The following is a 21977-nucleotide window of genomic DNA, read 5'->3' as shown; positions in this document are numbered from 1 at the left end:
TGAGAACTTTACAGCCAAGCCCAACTGTGGGGATGCCTGAGGCTATATCATATTCTCTCCACAGTAACTACAGGTGTCACGACAAGGCAAGTTTTAATTGGGCGAAAACATCTAGGGTTTTGTTTTAGAAATGCAATTGCAGAAGCAACATAGGCTTTACTTGTTTTGATCCAAAGAAATAATGGCCCAAAGACTTTCCCTTTACCAATCCATGGTTCCCCTTTCTGGCTTGCACACTGAAACTTTTTGTCTCTTGGAAATAAGAATGAAAGTGAAACAATAAAAGAACTAAATATGAATTATGATTTTGTATAGTTTTTTTTAAAAACACACACACGCACAACAAAAACACAATACCAATTCACAGGGATTCTAAGAGTGACGAAACTGAAGCACCTTTTATGCAACTATAAATTCATGATAGAAATGTTCATACTATCATGAAATGCCTTGAATTATGTTGATTTCAGTTCATTCCCCGCCCCCCAGTTGATTACATGGTTGGTGTTTTATTTTGGGGGTTTTTCCATTTTATATGACTCTTACATTTTGTAGACAGAACTTAAGATACCATAAAAGACTAATCCTTTTTTATGCACACAATTATTTACTATTACTGTATTATTTATTAAATATCATACTGCCCTTCATCCAAAGATACAAGGGTGGTCAACAAAAGGGGGGGAAGCATTTGGATTGCAATCTATGTATTTTCTTCCTCATTAAATGGCTTAATGTTTTATGTGATAACTTGTGATAATTTTGTGGTGGGAAAAGTGTACTTGGAAGGATGCTTTGTGTGATTCTTTTTTCATTCTTTGTGTATGTTTTCAGTATTTATTTAATTTATTTAATACTGTGTAAGTTGCCTTGAGAGCTTCAGCTACAAGGGGATACATAAATAAAGCTGTAATAAAAAAAATCCAATAATATATATATATATATACATATGTGTGTGTGTGTGTGTGTGTGTGTATGTGTGTGTGTGAGTACAATCATACCTTGGAAGTCTAACAGAAGTCCATTCGACTTCTGAAATGTTCAGCGTCCAAAGCGCTGTTTCCAATTGGCTGCAGGAAGCTCCTGCAGCCAATCAGAAGCTGTGGAAGCCCCGTCAGATGTTCGGCATCTGAAAAAACATTTGAAAACCAGAACACTCTCTTCCGGTTTTTGATCGTTCGGGAGCAGGAAAGTTCGACTCCCAAGGCATTTGGGAGCCGAGGTACAACTGTACTTCCAAAACCACCCGGACAGTTCAGCTTCAGTACACATCCAGTCTAAGACAACATGATTATCAGAACTGTTTGAAAAAGGAGCAGTTATACCTCTCTCCTCTCAGAGAGGCATAACGTATACTCCAGGATATTCCAGCTATTCCTATACTAGTTAGTAAGCTGAATTTCGGTGCCCGCTTGGAAAGCTATCAGGAAGTATGAAAGGTGATCTCAATTGTAAATGTGATGAAAAAATGTCTGATTGCATTTCAGTGTTTTGGAACTTGTGTTTTAAGCAAGCTGTTTGGGGGAAGGTCAGGCTAAAAATGAAATTCAGATCTGGAAGGGTCTCTTTAACAAACAAAAAACTCCACCAATACTGGCAAGTTTGGCTTTTCAGGTTAATTTTATCATCATAACCTTCCTTCTCTAGATAGAGTAAAAGGTTGCTTCTTTGAATCTTGATCTGTCTATAGTTTCCTGCATATTAGTGCTCAGATTAGCAACATACGGGAGCCACAAGCTCCACAAACGCCTCAATGGTGGAACTATCATCACCTGAACATCCAACTGGGAATGTGCAAGCCGTAAGAAGCCACTGATATACTCAACCCAGGTCCATTATTGATCCCAGTCTCTTTTTTATTTACGCCTACTGCTGTGTTCACAAAATAATACGCTGAAGTTGAAAACACTGCATTTAAGAAGTATGTCTAAAATTCTCTCCTTTCCAACAGAGAAAGGAATTAAAATCCAATCTCATAACCACAGTAGGTAGTAAGAAGTAATCCTTAGGACTTTGTGTTACATCATGTTAGCTAAGTAAAATGCTTACTTCCTCCCACCCTACAAAAACCCTGTTTCCATGAATGCTACTTACTTGTATATGTGAGCTGAAATCCTTGATCTGTATCTGATCCGTTAGAATTAAACTCTATCCATAAGTGGTTAGATGTACTATTGAGAATGAGCCCTATCAATTCGTTTTTTGTAAAGGACCCCAACAGACGCGATGAGCTGTCTTTTCCATCATATACCTGTTAAAAATAAAACCAATGTTTAGTTATTACATAAAAAAATTAAGCGCAATACAGTTATATATTTATTTGTTTCAATCTATTTCAGAACTCCACCTAGCAGAAGTTGCATTCTTTTTTTATTTTTCTGTTTGCAATTAATTATTATGCAATTAATTATTATGCAATTAAACCATCCAAACTTCCAATAAGAAGATAGGAAGTAATGCAGCTTTCTTCTGCCTGTAATATCCTGGCTATGCAGCTCATATGAAGAAGAAAAAAAGCCGCACACGGTAATATACTACTAGTCTGTCAGTCATTTTTTTAAAGGTTTGTGAAGCTCACATTGAATAAAATTAATATTTATTCACGGCTCAATCCCTTAGCATTTTGTCACCTCGTGTCTCCTTCCCCCTCTATAATCCACTTAATAAAGGCTGAAAAGGTTTGTGGCATTTTACTCAAGGTGCCTCTTTTGAAAACACGGATGTGGGGGCAAAAGTAACCTCTACCCCTCTGTTCCCTCCTGACTAAATGTATTAAAAAGCAGGATTGAAGAAGTGAAGCTAGTCTGTCACCTTTTATTTCAGATTCTGGGCCTGAGGTGATTTTCGTCTTCAAATCGTTTTTAATAAAAAAGAAATATAACATTTGATACCACTTCAGAGGGAGGTGAGCTCCTGTTTTCAAACAAATGATGCACGGGTTTATCTTCAGTTCACAATATTGCACAGGAAACTCAAATTCACTTTTAATACTGTTGATTTTTGACATGCTTTTATAATGGCTCAAACCACACAGGAAATATGTTTTTTTTAAAGAATAATAAAAGGTTCTTGGAACAAACAAGAACCTGAATAAAAGCACCAAGTTCACATTGACCTGGATGTTTCAATAATGAAACATTTCCAACATAACCACCCCAAATATTCCATTTCTCAAAAGCCCCAGCATTCTGCAGAAACCAGTGAAGGTCAGAAAGCAAGGCTCTTAGTTCCTGTCCTTTCATGCTTTAAACTGTCAAATTCTAAATTTAATGGCAACGCCATAAAGGGCTGCACTGGGCCTGACTGCTGCTAGTAGAACTACTTGGTCTAAACACATAGAAATGTAAACGGTATTATGCAATAGAGCAGTGATGACCAAACTTGGACCTCCAGCTGTTTTGGGACTACAATTCCCATCATCCCTGACCACTGGTCCTGTTAGCTAGGGATAATGGGAGTTGTAGTCCCAAAACAGCTGGAGGGCCAAGTTTGGCCATCACTGCAATAGAGAAACCTCAAGCATTAGGGATACTGTTGTTTCACCACAGATAACGCAAAGTTCTGCATAGGGCACAGGCCTCTTTATAGCTTCGGGGCTTTAATGAAAACCATAGCTTTATTTGGGGCTGCCACTTGTGCATTAAACCTACATGGGAGCAGGGCGAAATTCACATAGGGAAGTAATGGGGACCTAATGGGTTATTTGTTTCCTTCCTCCCCAGACCCAATTATTATAATATAGAGGATGCATGGGTAAATCTTAATTTACTTCCATTGTAACCTTCTCATGGCTCCCCCCCCCCAGCTGGAACTCACCAGAACTCAGTTCTGGCACATCTCAGGTGGGAGCCACTGCTATTATAAAAGAACAAGGATGAGTTCCAACACCTCTTCTCCTAGAGAAATAGCACCGACCTTCCTGTTATGTTTAGAAGCACACTGAAGTCTGTATAACCTTGATTTTCTTTTATCTTTTTCCTTTGGTTTCCTTTGTTTTGAAAGCAAATGCCACCAACCGGTCTAGCATAGTTTATTGTGAAGGCCCAGGCAGAAACTTTCCTTGACTTATGAAGACTCAACCTACCTAAAGTTACAAAAGTAATTTTGCCTTTGTAGCTTGACCCAAAGTTCAGCTACTTCAGATCTGAATCTGTCCAGCTTTAACTTCCGGTTTTTCCTTTTTTAAAATTTTTTATTCTAACCTGTTCTGCTAGATTAAAAAAACAGCACTCAATATTTCATCCCCATGTGCTTCTGTATCTTGACTACATCACCTCTTAACACGTTTCCTGATAAAAACACAAACTGTGATACACCCTTTTTCAGAATACTCAACATATTTTTTAAAAACATACATAATATCCTATAGGGTTGCCATACGTCCGGGTTTTCCCAGACATGTCCTGGTTTGGAGGAGAAGCATGCCCACCCAGGTGGATTTTCTATTTTTAAATGAAATGTTTAGGGTTTGGGGGGAATTTATTATTGATTGATTGATTGACTGATCGATTGATTTTTAGGGGCACACACATGCTGCCAAAGGGGGAGAGAGGCAGTCGCTCTTCAGAGTCATCCACTGCGCACCTTGATGCGCTGCGGCTATGCCCTGGAAGCAGAAGTGCCGCAGCAGGGTCTGTAGCACCACCACTGCCGTCACCCCTTTCCATGGCCCACTCCTGGCTGTGCTATTTTGTCAGGACCCTGTTTGTGTGAGGCTCCCACTTGCCAGTGCCAGAGCTGCCTCTCCCTTTCAGGCCTTCTGCCTCCAAGTGGCCACTAGCAAAGTTGTATCTAGGATCAGGCCAGGGCAGGGAGGCTCGTTGCGCCACTGCTTCTCTCGTCCTGCCTGGGCCTTCCCCAGCAGCAGTGGCACTGGCCCCCAATGGCTGTTCAAGCTGCGTCGGAGGGGACATGGGCATAGCTGTCAACGTTTTCCTTTTTTAAGGGAAATACCCTTATTCTGAATAGGGTTCCTCGCAAGAAAAGGGAAAAGTTGACAGCTGTGGACAAGGGTGGCCACGGCTGCATGGGGGGGGGGGGCTGCACGGCCTCTCTGGTCCTACCTGCACCTTCCCCTTCAACGCAGCTTGAGTAGCAGTTGAAGGGGACGACAAGCCTACCTGCCCTGGCATGATCTTGGATACGACCTTGCCGGAGGCCACTTGGAGGCTGAAGGTCTGAAAGGGAGAGGCGGAGCCTGTTCAGTGGCCTGGAGTCACCCCCTCTGGAGTCACAAGCGGGAGCCTCCTTGTGAAAGATAAGGGGGGGAGGAGCGGGGAGTAGGCAGGTGAGGAAGGGGTTTGCGGCAGGGAGGGGGCGAGCAACAGGGATGCGGGATGGTGGGGCTGTGTCCTGACAGGGGGCGTGTCTGGGTTTGTGCCCTTCAGAATATGGCAACCATATCCTAGAAGCAGTAGGATATATAATATGCCTATATGATATCCTAAAATTAAAAAGCTTCCCTGTAATCCTCATAAAACAAATGCATTAATTTCATTATGCATTTTTTTTGTCACACTTTCAATTATGTCCACTATGATATCCATATTTGTACAGGTTGACACTTCTGCGCATTTTAAGTTAACTGCACTTAAAGCCTTAGGGCATATTCCCCGTTATATGTGAAGAAGGTGATATTAACTGGAATGCAGTTTAGCAACTGGCTACCCTGCCATTGGGCCGTGGGTGGCGCTGTGGGTTAAACCACAGAGCCTAGGACTTGCCAATCAGAAGGCCGGCAGTTCGAATCCCTGTGATGGGGTGAGCTCCCGTTGCTCGGTCCCTGCTCCTGCCAACCTAGCAGTTCGAAAGCACGTAGTGCAAGTAGATAAATAGGTACCGCTCCAACGGGAAGGTAAATGGCGTTTCCGTGCGCTGCTCTGGTTCGGCAGAAGCGGCTTAGTCATGCTGGCCACATGACCCAGAAGCTGTACCCCGGCTTCCTCGGCCAGTAAAATGAGATGAGTGCCACAACCCCAGAGTTGGTCACGACTGGACCTAATGGTCAGGGGTCCCTTTACCTTTACCCTGCCATTCCTCTAGGCCTCAAATTCATGATACCCAAACAAACTGACCACTGGAGCCTTGGAAAAGAGCAGGAAGCCTTTGTTTCTCAAGCACAGCAAGGCAAATATGAAGTGTCTATGGAGGTAGCTGCTCACTTGCACACCAGTTAAGATTACTTATCACTGTAAGACCAAGTTGCTTAAAAAATGATGGTGGGTAAGGCAAAGTCACAGCAGCCACTATTCCTTTGACTGAATGCCCCAACTAGCATCAAGACTGGCTGTGAGCTTAAGTCCTGACACGCATGGAAAATGATTCTCTCTCTCTCTCTGTCTATAGCCATCCATGCATCTCTCTCTCACACACATTTAAACTACTTCTCAAATGTTATAGATCAAATAATTAATGCACCCAAACAGGACTGAGTGTTTTTCTGTTCTTTTGTGTGCACATTTATATATACCTTAACAGTGTCGCCTTCATGCAGCTGAAAGGTTCTGGCTCTCAAGTGGATCCCTTTCCCAGGCTCAGTTTCAATTTTATAAATGCATTCATGGTTGTTGTCATAGTTAGATGGAAAATTTGGGGACAGCAGTGTTCCTTCATTCCCAGACACACTTGCTCCACATTCAGCTAAACAAAACAGACACATTAAAAAAAAGAACATCGGTTAGCATTCAAAAAAATTGTGGTTATTTTCCAAAAAACAAGGTCCCGCTGCTAATAACTAGGAAATATGCTGCTTCTTTATGCTTTTATCTAAGATTTAGGACAAGAGGATGGTAGCTATTTGTGCCTGTTTGCCAGCTCATGCAATGAGACTTTTCCCCTTCCTCGTCTGCTCCCTACAGCACCAGTCACTTATACAATGTTGTATTCAACCATTATGTACTTGTATGTTTCAATGACTTGGTTTTTCAGAATTTCATAGCCTTTAGACAAAGATTTATTTAATCGTTCTATCGAGATGCATTATTTTTTTCCAGTTCTCTTTGGTTGTATTTTCGTTTCTCATTGTACTGTAAAGTTTAGCGCTGCGTTCACATTTACCCGTAGAAGCCTTTGGGGAATTCTGCACACAAAGGTAAAACCAATGTACACTCGTGCAACTGACCCTTTGCATCCCCAGAGAATGCTGGACTAGATCTAATTGCAAACAATAGGTGAAAGTGACTTGCCTCTGCTAAGCTCCCAAGGAAGTGCCTAATGGCAAACAAGAGCGAACTGACTTAAACATCCCAAGAGAAATCTTAAAAGCAAACTTGAGATAATGGTCAGCATATTAGCAGCGTAAACCCACTTATATTGCTTCCATGGAATGTGCTTAGGGTACCAGATGATTTGAGCCAGCCAGCCAACCTTACTTGCCAACATTGTTATACTTCCAAAACGATTTCCTCACTTGCAGCATCTGATTGTACAACCTATGAAAGGGTGCTTAAAATAAGTTTTCATATTCATTTTGACAAAAGAAAAGGTAAAAAGCTAGATGTGTTTTTATTTTAGAGCATCATGGACAGAGCCATCTTATTTTTTTGTATTAAAGAAAGAAAGATTACATACATACCAGTCCCTTCAGCGCAGTTAATACCATATATTTTCTGTTTTATATTTCACTATCTCAGAACCAAGCCCTTAAATTTATATTTCTTGGTGCTGGGACTGTGGGCTTAAGACTGTGTTTTCACCAAATTAATGCAGAATTTTAACTTTTGCACCCATACTGCCTCCCCAATCAATTGCCATCACTTTGCTAAAACAAGGGATGGGGAGGGAGGGAGCACACTGAAGTGGTTACAGGGAGAGAGAAAGTAACAATAACTACAAACAATAACAATACAATAATGGCAATTGCCTGCTTATCTCCACTGGTTTTATAACAACTTGAAAATTAGGATTATTTATGGCTAGGGCAATGATTTTATTATAAACACTGTGCCAAGTAACTGTAAATGAGATACCTCAATGTAACAAAACACTGTAAGCGAACTTCAAATAAATTACCAGCACTTCTCACTATCCATGCAGACTTAAAACTACAGTGACACCATTATTTACTGCTTTTGGGTTTAATTGTACAGCTTTATTCTTATATTGTGAACTTCCTGGTATACTAATAAAAATAAAAATAAATCATTACGTATGCCATCAGACTGCTACATATCAGAAACATGGGCAAGGTCTACACTTCAAAAAGGTTGCTAGAACACTATTTTGCTATAATTTTATGGCAAGCATTTAGAGGATCATAACTTAGGAAACCTTTATCTTTGAAAAATTACATTATTTTCCATAAGACTACCCAGTTTTACAGGGCTATATATATATATATATATATATATATATATATATGAGAGAATGTGAGGAAAGTGACTGTAAGCAGCGAATTGTATACTCCAGTTTTATAGCAGTAACTGTATATGTGTTCATTTTATATCAGTAAATCAGCACTGACTAAATAAACTAAAACCCAACAGGCTTAATCCAAACTAAGGCATCCATATGTCCCACTAAAATGAATTTAAGTTAGCCTTAACTAAACAAAATATGGAAACTAGCTGCAGACAATGTTGACCACAGGGCTGCTATCAGGGCAACTGGCATTTTAAAGTTAGTTCTAAATGTGGTTTATTACATTTTACTATTTTTAATGAGTTCATTTTTCTTTCTTTGTCTCTTACAGTGATGTATTAAAAATGCTGTAAGCCGCCTTGAATCCCAACTTGAGAGAATGGCAGAACAGAAATAAAAAACCCTAAATAAATAAATAAATACATAAATAAATACCCCACTGATTTTCAATGGTTACTATATAAGGGTTTAGGATGTAGTGAAAGTGCCTGGCACTGCCCTGATATACCAATTTTTGGTAACGTTACTTGGCTGGTGAAATGAAGACTTCAAAGGGAGGCTGCATTTCATTCTTGCATTGTTTCAGAAAGGGGGAATGAGGCAAGTTCACCTTTAATTGAATCCCCCCCCCCCCATCCCTATTCCTAATAGCTCCTAGTTTGCCTTTGGAAAGCTCCATTGTGTTAATTATAATTGTTAAATGTACATTGAAATGGAAAATAACTCTGTAATGTGTGTGTATATATATTGTGAAGCATGGAATGGAAATTTCCATTGAAGCTTAAAGTAGAGCTGAGAAGAGAACCTAACAGTTAACAGTTAAGCAGAACTGTATCTTTGTGACTAAGTCACAAAAGGTGTTTAAATCACATGAAAAGGATGCAACTGCAAGTCTATGCATATGCTAATCAGTAGGTCTCCATATTTGGTGAGGTGAGTTTTTGTTCTGAAGCCATTACAGAGAATGGAAGTGCTAATTTCTCTTCTCCAGGAAAACAGCCTCAGGGTAAATGGAGTCTGTTTGGAAAAGAGGCAGAGCTTTGATTGTTAGTTCTGGGTGGAAGATATTCATAATCTAATATATTTTGCCTATCCTGGGATCACCATAAAATCTATCTGAATGTAACTTTATTTGGTTCAAGTTGCTTTGGAGTAAAGTTATTTAATAAAGCTTTGGTACCCTATTTTTGAACTGGATAATTTTTTATTTCAAAGTCTTGTTTTCATTCATCCCATTTGCTTCCATATGTGCAATATTAATAACCTTCATACACTTGTTACAGGTCTCAAAACAGGGCATTCTGGGGCAGGGCACAGGTAGGATAGAGAGGGACATGTAACAACTGGATCCACTGATCCTCTGTTCCCACGAGAGGCCTCAAGATCAGGCTCACTAATTATGTCATATTGGAGATGGCATAGTTAATTTCCCCATCACTGAATCCAGTGGGGCAAGATATCTTTTTAAAGAACCACAGAAAAGGAACAACATATATGTGGTTATGAAGTTATTGTTTCATTACTTTGTTTCACGTTTTTAACATTAATCATTAGTGTATGACCTACTGAATAAAACCTCAAAAAGACTATGAATGACAGCAGTTCCCTTGTTGTCCAGGCGGGCACATTATGTGACCCATAAAAGCAGCAAAATAGCCAGACCGTACAACGGTGATGGGATAAAATCAGGCCAATTCTTTATTGACAGCAGCAGGCAGGGCAAGGGTGGGCATGGTATTGGGTCCCAGGATCAGTTCACCATTCCACAAACCGCATGTTTATGAAATGGATCAGCTGGGTTTGGATCGCTCCAAACTTATACCATGGGAGTCAGCCAGTGTTGAAACTTGCCCTGGTGCAAGCCAAGCAAGCCAGGTCTCACTGGGGAACCAGGGTGCAGATTCCAACGAGATACCGAACCGTGGTCAATCCTCCCCATGGGCCCCTTATAGGGGCCTCCCTATACTATGTTGATCCTGCCCAATGCCATTTCTGCCACCATACAAAACAAGGTCCTTCCGCCTCACAAAGGAAGGCCATAATTTCACTGAGGGAAAGGCGAAAAACTCCAAAACACTGCCAATCAGGTTAAAAGAAAAAGAAAAATCATTTCTATCCCTGTCAACCAGCGACCTCAAAATTGCTCAGTGAAGGCTCTAACGTGAGGGTGGGCAGGCGGGAAGATGTCAAAGCAAAATGGCTCCGAGCTCCAGGATTTTGCTGAAGTCTATGGGCTATAGTGCCACCAGGCAAAGGCGTCCTGCGCTTATAGGGCACAGAATGGGGCTTCTTTTTAAAAAAGGGGGGAGGGAAGGTCTCATCAACACTCATGAGCTTATGTGTCTAAAGTCACAATCCAACAAAGCGTGTTCTCCTTCATAGGGAGCATGTGTTGCGGTGGCGTCTGAACAGCCCCCCCCCCCATTGCTAGCGGGTTAGTATGGATGACCATCCGCAGTGATTGGGCAGTTGGGTTACTGGGCAAATTTTGGTGTTGCCATTTAGGGGGACAGACCAAAGGTTATAAAATCAAGCAATGCAGCACTGACTGGGCTCTTTTGCTGCGTGCATCAGATCACCCGCCCACCCTCCCTAATCTAGGGCTATTGCGTTGACCTTGCTATGCCTGTCATGGGGTCGTCTGCTTTTGGGGCAGGGACCTGGTAGGAATTTTGTCCATCTAGCTGATTGGCTGGTGCCATTTGGTTTTTGCCTACTGCGTAGCAAATCGTCACAACTTGTAAGTTTGCGGTTAGGCATTGGTTAAAAAATTGGTTGGTGGAGGGGTAAGTGCCTGCCCCTCCAATGCTGCTGCGGAAAGGGAATTCCGTTAAAGGAATCCAGGGGCTTTCCATTCTTTCGTTCGTACCCCTGAATGGGGCTTAGGGCCGCGCAAGCCCCCGGGAGCATGCGGGGGGGGTGAGGGTCTGGTGTCCGGCTCCATGCTCTCCCCAATATTGTTTTCCCTTACTGGCTTTTACTGGAATCCAGAAGTCAGTTCTGTCCCTGGGCATGGGGACAGATAGTCATAACCAACCTAAGCAACCACTCACATTTATGTATTTTAATAAAGCTGTGGCCAAAATTATGCCAAAAACCTTAAACAAAAATTATGTGTGAATTGTGAATTATTTAGGGGTGGCTTGGGGGACCTCGACACGCAATTAATATTTTGTCAGCTTACTGTCCCAATGAGAATAGTATGTTAGTACTGATCTTCATTAAGCAATTATGGCCAAATAATCCTTTTGATGGTAAATAGTACTGCTGCAGTCAAAACCACAGTTACAAGTTATATCAATTATAAGTTATATCAATTACAAGTTATATCAGTTATGTCAAACCAGTCATAGAGGGGAGCAGCTGTTCCTGGCCCAAAAGGGACAAGAGGAAAATTTACAGAAGGTCTTGAAAAGGGAAAAGGGAATGTAAACAGACTACAAATATATGAAACCAGCAGGGAACTTGCCCTGTAGTCTAAAACTGCATGCTAATTTATTTTTTTTAAGTAAAAATAATGAAAGGCTGAAAGCATTCAACAGGACAAAGACACCTCCACCTTTAGAAACACTCCACAGAGACCACAGAGGGGTTCTGCTAATGTGTTTGAAATGATTCTGCCGTCTTAGATAATATTTAAGCAAGAGGGGGAAGAAAGATACCAGCATGCTATTTCTTAGTCAGATTGAAAAGAGATCCACTTCATTCTTGTCAGACAGAGAATGCATGTTGCTTTTGAATTGATTTGGAGTTGCTGTTTTTTTTAAAAGAGGTAGTGATTAATAAAAATTTAAACCAAAAGAGGGCTCTATTGTGAATGAATTGCTCTAGGCTAAAAGTATAATATTGGAGTAAAATCATTATTCATACTTCAAAATTCATCTCACAGACATGGCTTATCCCAAGGGCTAGCTACATGTTTGTTTTTAATAGCTGAACCCGAGAAATCTGAAGCACCTTAGCAAATGCCAGCCTTAAGCAATCCAGATATTCACCTGGTTTAACAAAACCATTTAAATGAACCTAGACCTGCATATAATTGCATAAGCCAGAAATTAAGAGCTAGACTTCAATTAAAGTAAAGTAGTAACTGTTTGTAATGGTTTCTTGCTTTTTTTTACCATCTTAAGACGATTGCGTAGCAGGTGATTAATAAATTAATTATAATAAAAATAATAAACTCTCAGGGAAGCGGGTGGTGCTGTGGGTAAAACCTCAGTGCCTAGGACTTGCCGATCGTATGGTCGGCGGTTTGAATCCCCACGGCGGGGTGAGCTCCCGTCTTTCGGTCCCAGCTCCTGCCCACCTAGCAGTTTGAAAGCACCCCTAAGTGCAAGTAGATAAATAGGTACCGCTTTATAGCGGGAAGGTAAACGGCGTTTCCGTGTGCTTCGCTGGTGCTGGCTCGCCAGAGCAGCTTCGTCACGCTGGCCACGTGACCCGGAAGTGTTTCTGGACAGCGCTGGCCCCAGCCTCTTAAGTGAGATGGGCGCACAACTGGCCCGTACGGGCAGGGGTACCTTTACCTAATAAACTCTCAGGTCTCTCCCACCTGTATCTTCATGCTACTTCATAATATTTTATTGTACTCACTGTGAAAATGTAGTATGAAATACGGACACCACATGTCACATGTGAAATATGCCCCTTGTGTCTGTGCTTTTTCATGCAGTTTTTAAATAAATACAATGGGAAATAAGGGGGAAGGCAATTACTTATTTAAAAATGCTCACATTCATTTCAAAGTAGTAAGCAGGGTGGGGGAATAACATCTTAAGTGCAACTGTCAGATGTACCTGGATATCATGTCCCATACAGGTGGCCCTAAAGCAAAAAATTTTGATCTCACATGCAAGCATTAATTCACATCTCTGAACTGGGAGTTTATCAGGTCAGAAATGGTGGACAATTGGGGCTATATTTTGATTTATTTCTAAAAAGTGGCTTCTAATATATTAGCAGCCTCGGCCTCCCTGACATTTTAAATATGCTCCAGCACCTGAATTAGAACATTCAATTTTGTCTGGGATGCTGAACTGAATTGAAGCTTAGAGAACCATAACTAAGTCATCCGTTGGCTTCTAGTACATTAACAACTAACTTGTCTTACAAAGAGGTGAAGAAAATTCTGGAATATGCAGCTGTCTTCCTCAATGCCTAATTCCGGATGCAATAAAGCTACTAAAATAAGTCTGCCAACTGATCATTCAACAGCCCTGGCAAACAAAATATGCATGCAAAGCAACACTTACACTCCACATGCATTAAACTTATCACCCATGATGCAAAAGAAAAGAAAACAGGATCCTTCTCATACTCTAGGTGCCATTGGCACCTTTTAGCTAGGAAAAATCCCACCCTTTGGTAACTGAACCTGTAAGATAATCAAGCAATTATAATTGGGTGGGTCAGTTCATAGAATCATTCACAGACAGCTCACATGACACCCATGTGATTTTTGTGTCCACCTCCCCCAAGAAATATGCAGTATTCATAGGTATCTGCTTAGTTCATTCAATGTAAGTGCAAATTTCAAATATAAGTTAATTCATCCAGATTAACCATCATAAATGTTGGTCCTCTCCAACCAAGTTTTTCTTTCCTTTTGTTAAAGTTTAGGATATTTCAACTTATGCTTGCAGAGTGCAGGAATGAGTTTCAAAGGAAAATGTAATAATACTTTTCAGGGGGGAAAGATATGATTCTATTTGAAAAGTGTTCAAAAGGGGTTAAGGGATACATATTCTTCCTCAGCAGTCTGCATAAATAAATAGTATTCCTATTTAACTTTCTATTGTGCTTCACCTGCACCTAAATTTAGCTAAGTGATAACGCAGTCGGCGTATGAGCACCCACTTGCTTTCAGCAAGTGGAATACAAAATCAATTAAATTATTAAATTAGATAATTTTGAAACCATTTCTGCAAAGAAGTAGATCCATCATTGTCTTGAGATGTGGTGGATAAAGGGCTGCAAAGCACTTTAAAAAGTCAAACAGAACACTGGTCAGAGAATTCATATTCCAAATTAAGAACAGCTGATTTATATCAGGAATTCAAATTAAATGAGTTCTGTCAAGGGAGAACTGCACCTTTGTAATGCTTCTTTCATATGCCTGACATTTGGAACAAAGCCTTTTGTACAGCTTCGATAGACCTTTTCATTATCTTTTTTAATAAAATAGCCCACAAATAAACATTTGCATAGGGATGCATAACAATTCATCCAATAAATTTTTAGGACTGAGCAATATTAATTTAATAGGGCTAAACAAAATTAATTTCCTACATAGTGTCCCACAAGCAAAAAAGTGCAAGCAGGAACCAAAAACAAAAAAGGAGGAGGGAGGGACTCTGGTAATTATTCTAAGGAAGCATGGATTCCATCTGATTCTGTGAAAACAACATAGGTGACAAACAACTGAACTCCAGAGGCACCTATGGGTAATGAAACTGCACACGTGTCTTTCAAGATTGGCTTTTATCTTGCCATTATATGAAATTTGCACACATTGTGAAAATGGCCTTCTGCCTAGAAGTCAAGGACAGGGTTGAGGTACTGTGCGTTCAGATGTCCAACATCAAATGTAGCCTACAGGCTACAACCATGCAATCAACTGTGCTCGGTGTGGTCATCAAAGGGCACAACTAACGCAGTGGCAATGAGCACTCACACTTTACATTGTGGGTGCCCTTTGCGGGATCGCGCACGGTGCTACAGTTTCCAGGGAACTTAATGGCAAACAGGGGCTGGCCTGCCTCTAAGTGTTATTATTTGGAGGTTCACGCCCAGCCCCAGTAGTCAAGTTTCATTGCTGGGAGGTGGGGCCAGTCCCATTTATATATAGTGGGTGGAGCCGACAGTAGCCAGGCAGTTGGCTCTGGAGATTCACCCACCCTACCCTCCCTTTTGCTTCCTGTTTAGCGGGCGCGGCTATGGTCATTGACTGGTTGCTGTTGAAGGACCAGGAAGAAATTTTCCTGCATTGGCAGGTTTTGTCTTCCCCGTAGCAATTCATCACAAATTGACCGGGACCGGGATGAAATGTTCCTGCATTGGCAGGTTTTGTCTTCCCCATAGCAATTCATCACAAATTTGGCAGTTTGTGGCCTTGGGTAGAATCCTTTAGTCTTTTCTTCCCTATAATGGAGGGGTCCCCTCTTAAAAGGGGTTATATAATGGGTGTCACTGCCCATACACTGAAAACTACCCTGTCAGTGAACTACCCTGCTTGCGGGGGTATGGGCTTGGCTGCCTGCGTACACTTACGTCTCGCAGTGCACCCCCATATCCCATTTACCCTGACGAGCCCCAGTTCCCCCCGGATGGGGGGCTGGGAGGGATACACACCCAAGGCCTAAGTCAAGGGCTTCCAACATTCGGAAGTTTAATAAAGTGGCCTAATTTTAATTCCATAACACGTTGTCAGAGTCTTTATTCCTTTCTTGTGATCCCTGGGGGCTGGGGCTGTCGCAGCCTGGCCACACAAATATCAGAGGTGAGGCCAGAAGTACAATCTGGTCCTGATTGTAACCAAGAATCCCCTAAATGTGAGCAACACATGAATAGAGCTTAGATGTTTGAAGGATCTAATCTTCAACCACACACCCCCATGCCTATACCACCAAATAGCACTTTCAGCATTGCATTGCAGTAGGTATGATTTTCTTTAATTGCCCTAGAGCTTAATAATATCTTGATAAACACGAGTTATTAATATTTTTAATAATGCAAAACAATTGAAGCAATCTCTTCAACGATTGCTCAGAAATAAGGAGCTAATATGAAAAGAAGTTCAGAATAAGTTTCCTGTCTTTAAACTATTTTTTTAAGAACAAATTAAATTGCAAAACAAGGCCGTGAAGAAAAAAATACTCTCGAGAATCAGCAACACTCGTTCAAATTATATATACTGGAGCCAGTTAACTGCAATTCTTGGCGGGAAGTAGATATTCAAAATCAAGTAAAAAGGTCAGTATGTTCAGTGCATCATGAAATAGATTTGCTGGTAGCTATGTATTTCAGATCCTCGAAATTCTATTATGCATGTCTTACTTCCTCATCTCAAACCTGAAAAATAATTGAAGTTTATCTAAGAACAATTAAAACCCTTCAAGTGCAAATATTTGTAATTGCTTTGTAATTCAGCACATCTCAGGTCAGTTTGCAGTTTGTGTCAAACCTTAGCCTAGTGAGACTATGCAAATCAGTGGGCTCCCAGAGAGGAGCTCATAGACCCTTTGATGCTCCTTAATCCTTTTTGCTATTGCATCCCATGGAGCTAAACTAAGGTTTGGCTAAGCATGCTGCCTGAACCAACACTGCCATGGCTGCACACATGTGAGTCCAGGTGCACAAACGAGACTTGTGGTTTAACTCTCCTCACTAATCATGAACCGTAACCGAGAACAAACTTTTGGCAACAGTAATCTACGCAACTTGAACACCAAAAGCAAAACTGCAAAATCCCCTGGCCTCCAGCTGCTCTAAAATTATGTAACTGGCAGCTAAGCATTTATGTCGTAATACCAATTCTGTACAGAGATGCTAAAAAAACTGAGGCTGATTTGTGTGTTTATAATAAAAAAGGGTTAACTGTCCCATAGTGACTTTAAAGCAACTTTCTAAAAAAAATTGGACCATCATCTATAGATAAACATATGTACTAATAGCTTAAAGGAAACATGACTAGAGTCCAATAATGAGCAGGAGGAACCCAGATTCTGTCCCAAATTCCACTATGTTAACCACCCAGTGAATGCTGAGCAGATTCCCAAAGCCACTGATTCTGTAGCAGTGACCTAATTTACAACTGCAAAACATTTCATGTAGTATCATGCATTTTATAAAACAATTCAATTTTCAAGGAATCCCCCCCAAAAGATTTAATATTCTGTTGCAATGGAAGTATTTTAAAAGTAATTTGAGTTATTAACCAGACCAAATGATAAATACATCAAAACAAAATATAGGCTCTGATGCAAGCATGTGTGTTCCCCTGAAACATCTAAGCGGCAGTGCTAAGCAGCAGGATTTACACATCAGAAAATATAATTAGGATTATTATTGTTGTTGCCCCATGGCTGCTATCTTTACTGCCAAAGACATCAGAAAGATTTGTGCCTTCACACAAACTTAAGCAAATTATTTCTTGTGCAATAATATCAGCTGCATTTCAACCTAACTACCTTCTTGAATTAGTTGGTGAATTGAGAGCCACACTCAATTGGTTAAAACATCCACAACTGTCACAGAGCGAGCCGGCCAGTAAATCACACAGTTGGAAGTTGGAGTTAACTCTTTATTAGCAAAAACACTATCTTCACAGACTTGGCTGAGTGTCAGACCTAATGGGCACAGCTCATTCCCTGTAGGAATTACCGTATGTTTTTGCTCCATAAGACGCACCAGAGCATAAGACACACCTAGTTTTTAGAGGAGGAAAGGGGGAAAGCCCTGTTGGGGGGGGGGGAATCAGCTCACAGTTGTGCAGCTTCTTTAGCAAAGGGGGAAAACCCCATTTTTTTGAGGATCATCTCAAAGTTGTTGAGCTTACTTTGCACAGGGAAAAAATCCTGTTTTTATGGGGTTCAACTCACAGTTCTGCAGCTTCTTTAGGAAAGGAAAGGGAGCCATTTCTACAGTTTCCAGACAGATAATCTAATCAGCCAGTCAAATGTCGCTGGGAAAACAAACAGCCTCCATCTGCAGAACATTCAACAATGGAGGCCTGGGCAAGGGGGTGGGGCCAGAAAGGGAGCCAGTGATTGACCACATTCGCTCCATAAGATGCACAGACATTTCCCCTTACTTTTCAGGAGCAAAAAAAGTGTGTCTTATAGAGCGAAAAATACGGTACTCCATGAAATCAGTTGCCAAGACTAAAGGTCCCTGCCTCCTCCAAGCCATCCTTCTCTCCTCCTCTCCCTGTCTTCTTCCTCTTCTCCCTCTGATCACTCCTTGTTGTCCCACCACCACCACCAAAGCCTCCTTTGGTGGTTCCCCCACTGGTTCCTCCTATCATTCCTGTGTCCAACCAGTCCATGACAACAACCCATTTATAATATGCACTGAATAATAATTTACACAATTCTAAGTGACTTTAGCTTTGCCCCCCTCTCCTTTTGCATCCCCCATGTGCTATCAATTGGATGAATGAAATGAAAGCATGTGACCACCTACCCACACACCTTGGCAGAGGTGCACTCCATACACGGCGGCCACCACCCAGGCACGCAAGCTTGTCCGCACCTTCCAAGCGATATCCAGGGAAGCAAGAAAACGTTAAGGAATCTCCGACGCCAAAATGAAATCCTATTCTTCGACTGAAGGCAGGAACACCAGGATCATCACAGGGTTCCAGGTCATATTCTTCAGACAATAAATCAAAAGCCAAGAAAAAAGATGAAAGTTCCAATTTTTTCAAAAAAATTAAGCAGGATTAACTACACAATACCAACATACATTTGTACCTTGGAAGTCAAACGGAATCCATTCTGGAAATCCGTTCTACTTACAAAACTTCTGATTGGCTGCAGGAAGCTTCTAGATGCTACAGCCCCTGGGACTTGGTTAGACTGGTAAAGAAAAAGTGATTTATGTGTTGTGTGTGTGATACAACATTGTGCCACCAGATGGCGATGTGGAGTCCCGCTTTTCTCTACCTGTTTTCCCTGTGTAAATTTACAGCGCTTTAAACTGAAACACTTCTTTTATGTGTCTAGATGCAGCCCTGGTGTAGTGCTTCACAGGGTAGCTACTGTTGCATCAGCACCTGGATTGCAGCCAATTTTTTGCAGGGAGGGAAACGATGAGATTTACGGTTTGGCATTAGCAAAGGAGGCCAACACTTCGCTCTAGGAACTACTGTGATTAAATAATAGCTTGCAGGAACTTTCTTAAAGACAAGTATTAGGAGCATTCAAATTATCTTGATAAATATCAGTTAAGTCAGACACCATATGGGGGGTGCACACACAATATTCATCAAGACCTTCATATATATATTAAAATCCTATTTTAGTACCACTGATAAATAATGAATGTAACCAGTAATTCAATATGTGAATTAATTTGCATGTGAAGACTCATCTTACAGCATATAGGCACTGCAGCCTTTGAATGTGAAGTCCAGTGTGAAGTCAAAGTAACCCCTGCAGAATATATATATATATATTTACCCTTGCAGAGGTATTGAAGAACAAACCTAGCAGTACAGTGCCTTTCTAGTAAAAGAAAAATGGTTTTTTATGAAGTCGAACAGAACAAGGAGAGCCTATAGAGAGAGAGTGTAAGGAATGCAAAGGTTTAGCTTTGCATGCTTAATGCAGCACTCTCTATTGGTGAAATACATTTCTACCCCCTCTGTCAGTGCAGATTTTCCTGCCACTTTAATAACCTGCTGTCTCAGCTCATATTCAATTCAATACCATCTCCTTTCAGCAAACTGCCCATTTTGCGGAATAACATTCCTTTTCCTCTAAAACCAAGGACACAGCTTCTAAACTGTGTCTGCACATTGGTATTATAAACCAGGCTAAACAGGCAGGTTGTGCTTATAAATTTGTTGAACTTAAGCAGAGTTTGGTTTCGTTAGTGCCCAGAGGAGAGACCACTATGGAAACCTATGTCCACATTGGGCTCGTTAGAGGAAAGGTGGGATTATTAGGCAATTGATAAATGAACAGCCACAGCCCAATTCAGGTATTCATTTCCCTCACATGATAACAATCATGCAGGGGGTGCAGGCACAATAAACCACTGAACCAGGTAGCAAGTTCTGGGGGCTATTGCATTCATGCCCTATTTTTGAGTTTCCCAGATTAATCAGGTTGGCTGATACACAGGACATAGTGAACCCTGGTTCAGATTCAGTAGGACTACCCCTAACTACAACAATCTTAGGATAAGGTCACACATTATGAACCCTTCACCTTCACTTCAGTGTTCAACTTCTGCTATTAGGTATTTGGCCAATGCAGTAACAGTGGAGGAATATATGTGAGATTGTCCCCCAAATTTCTCCTTCCCGTTTTTGCACATAGTAAAATCACAGGAGAAAATTTGCCGAATGTTCTCAGGCTTGGAGGTGAATGGGAAGATTGCCCCAAAAAGAAAGAAAATGATCTGCTGTTCTGACTGTTAAATAAGGCTAAACTTTCCACGTGAACTGCACCTTTTCCAAGAAGTCCCTGTTGTGTTTGACCTGAAACACTCTTATCATTAATATCTGGTCTGTTTGGTATCATTAACTGACATTTAAAGACTTAATACAATTACTTCTAGAAGCTAGATAATATTTCAAATCAAAACAAATCATTTATGATTGATGTGTGCATAATGCCAGAATTGCTCCGTTCGTGCTTTCTTGGAAAGATCTTTGCACTCAGATCAACCAAGTGGAAACCAGAACCAAGAATCGTGCAGTTAGGGACTTGTAATGTAGCTCTTCCTTACTACTTGTGCATGGTTTTAGAATCTCCAAAAGACCAAAGACATTAATAGTTGTAAACAGTAGCTGCTGCTAGCCAATTTACTGCACAATACTATGCATGTATACAAGACAACGAGTCCTATTATGTCTAATGGATCCTTACTTGCAGTTAATCGTGCACAGGACTGAAGTTTAAGGTTACAAAAAGACAAGTACCAAGTACACTTTGAATAAATATTATATAATTCCAATGTTTGGTTGGTTTTCAGCTACTACTGAGTTGCATCCCATATTGTATAAACTACTGACGGCTCACAAAACAGATCTTTCCTTTCTTCTCTTCTTCTTTAAATCCTCATATATCCCCTGAAAATCCTCTACAGGGTACCAGGGAGGTTATCAAACATGGTAGGCTATGTTGTCTGAGGTGGGTAGGGGAATCTCCTGACAACAGGTGGGGGAATCTTCTAGTGCTATTCATTATGACTGTTTTAGTTAATAATATAAATATAAAACATTTCCAAATAATCTATCAAAGCCCATGCCTTTACCTGAAAATGTTATATTAAAGCCTTCGTAAGAAATGGAAAAATCAGAAATAAACCGAAGTTGTGCCGTGAAGTTTCCAAAGAGTCCAGCTTTGATGGTAGGAGGCAAAACGGACCCTGTTAATCTGGCCACAGGTTCTGTGAAGCTTCCATCTTCAGTGATGAGCAAATAGTCATGGGAGCTCTCCAGGTGAAAGGTGTGGAAGATCAGTTGTACTCCTTGAAAAATGGAAAAAGAACAATACTTTGCTTTTTGAGTATAGGATGGATGACAAAATATGTCATGCTTACCTGGAATCTGACCTCCTGAGCAGAACCACTGGCAACCTGAGTCAGCTAAAGGCTCAGGCTTCACTACCAGGTGTCTTGTTTTGTTTTGCTTTTGTCACCCAGGGTGAATATGCATCCAGTTCTCAACTCTCTTACATATAACACTGTTGTAAGCCTTCAAGCAGGCGTATTCATAAGTGAGTGGCCCTGAGCATATGCTTGTACGCAAGATCAGTGTAACTACAATCCTGCTGTGCTTGGCTCAATTCTGAAGGCTGTTACCCAAACTACCACCATTTCCCCAGGGTCCAGAAACCTATCCCCTGGTACAGGGGAAGCAAGGAAACTGAGTGGAAGGAGAAGCTACA

The 21977-nt window shown here is 41.0% G+C and overlaps 1 protein-coding gene across 4 annotated transcripts in view; it reads right to left on the bottom strand.

Moving 5' to 3' along the window:
• Positions 1–21977, bottom strand: part of CSMD1 (CUB and Sushi multiple domains 1) — a 963313-nt gene that overhangs the window by 186471 nt on the left and 754865 nt on the right. For all 4 annotated transcript variants that reach the window (XM_083495378.1, XM_083495379.1, XM_083495380.1 and 1 more), the window contains 4 exons: positions 21343–21558; positions 18541–18729; positions 6470–6639; positions 2095–2251 (listed from right to left, as the gene is read on the bottom strand). In XM_083495378.1, coding sequence (XP_083351504.1) covers positions 2095–2251; positions 6470–6639; positions 18541–18729; positions 21343–21558 — 732 coding nt within the window. The remainder of the gene's footprint in view (positions 1–2094; positions 2252–6469; positions 6640–18540; positions 18730–21342; positions 21559–21977) is intronic.

This window comes from Podarcis liolepis, assembly GCF_965112155.1.
Source record: "Podarcis liolepis genome assembly, chromosome: 3".
Lineage (NCBI taxonomy): Eukaryota > Metazoa > Chordata > Lepidosauria > Squamata > Lacertidae > Podarcis > Podarcis liolepis.
Note: the sequence above shows the minus strand (reverse complement) of the source record. Positions and strands in the feature narration are given on the sequence as shown.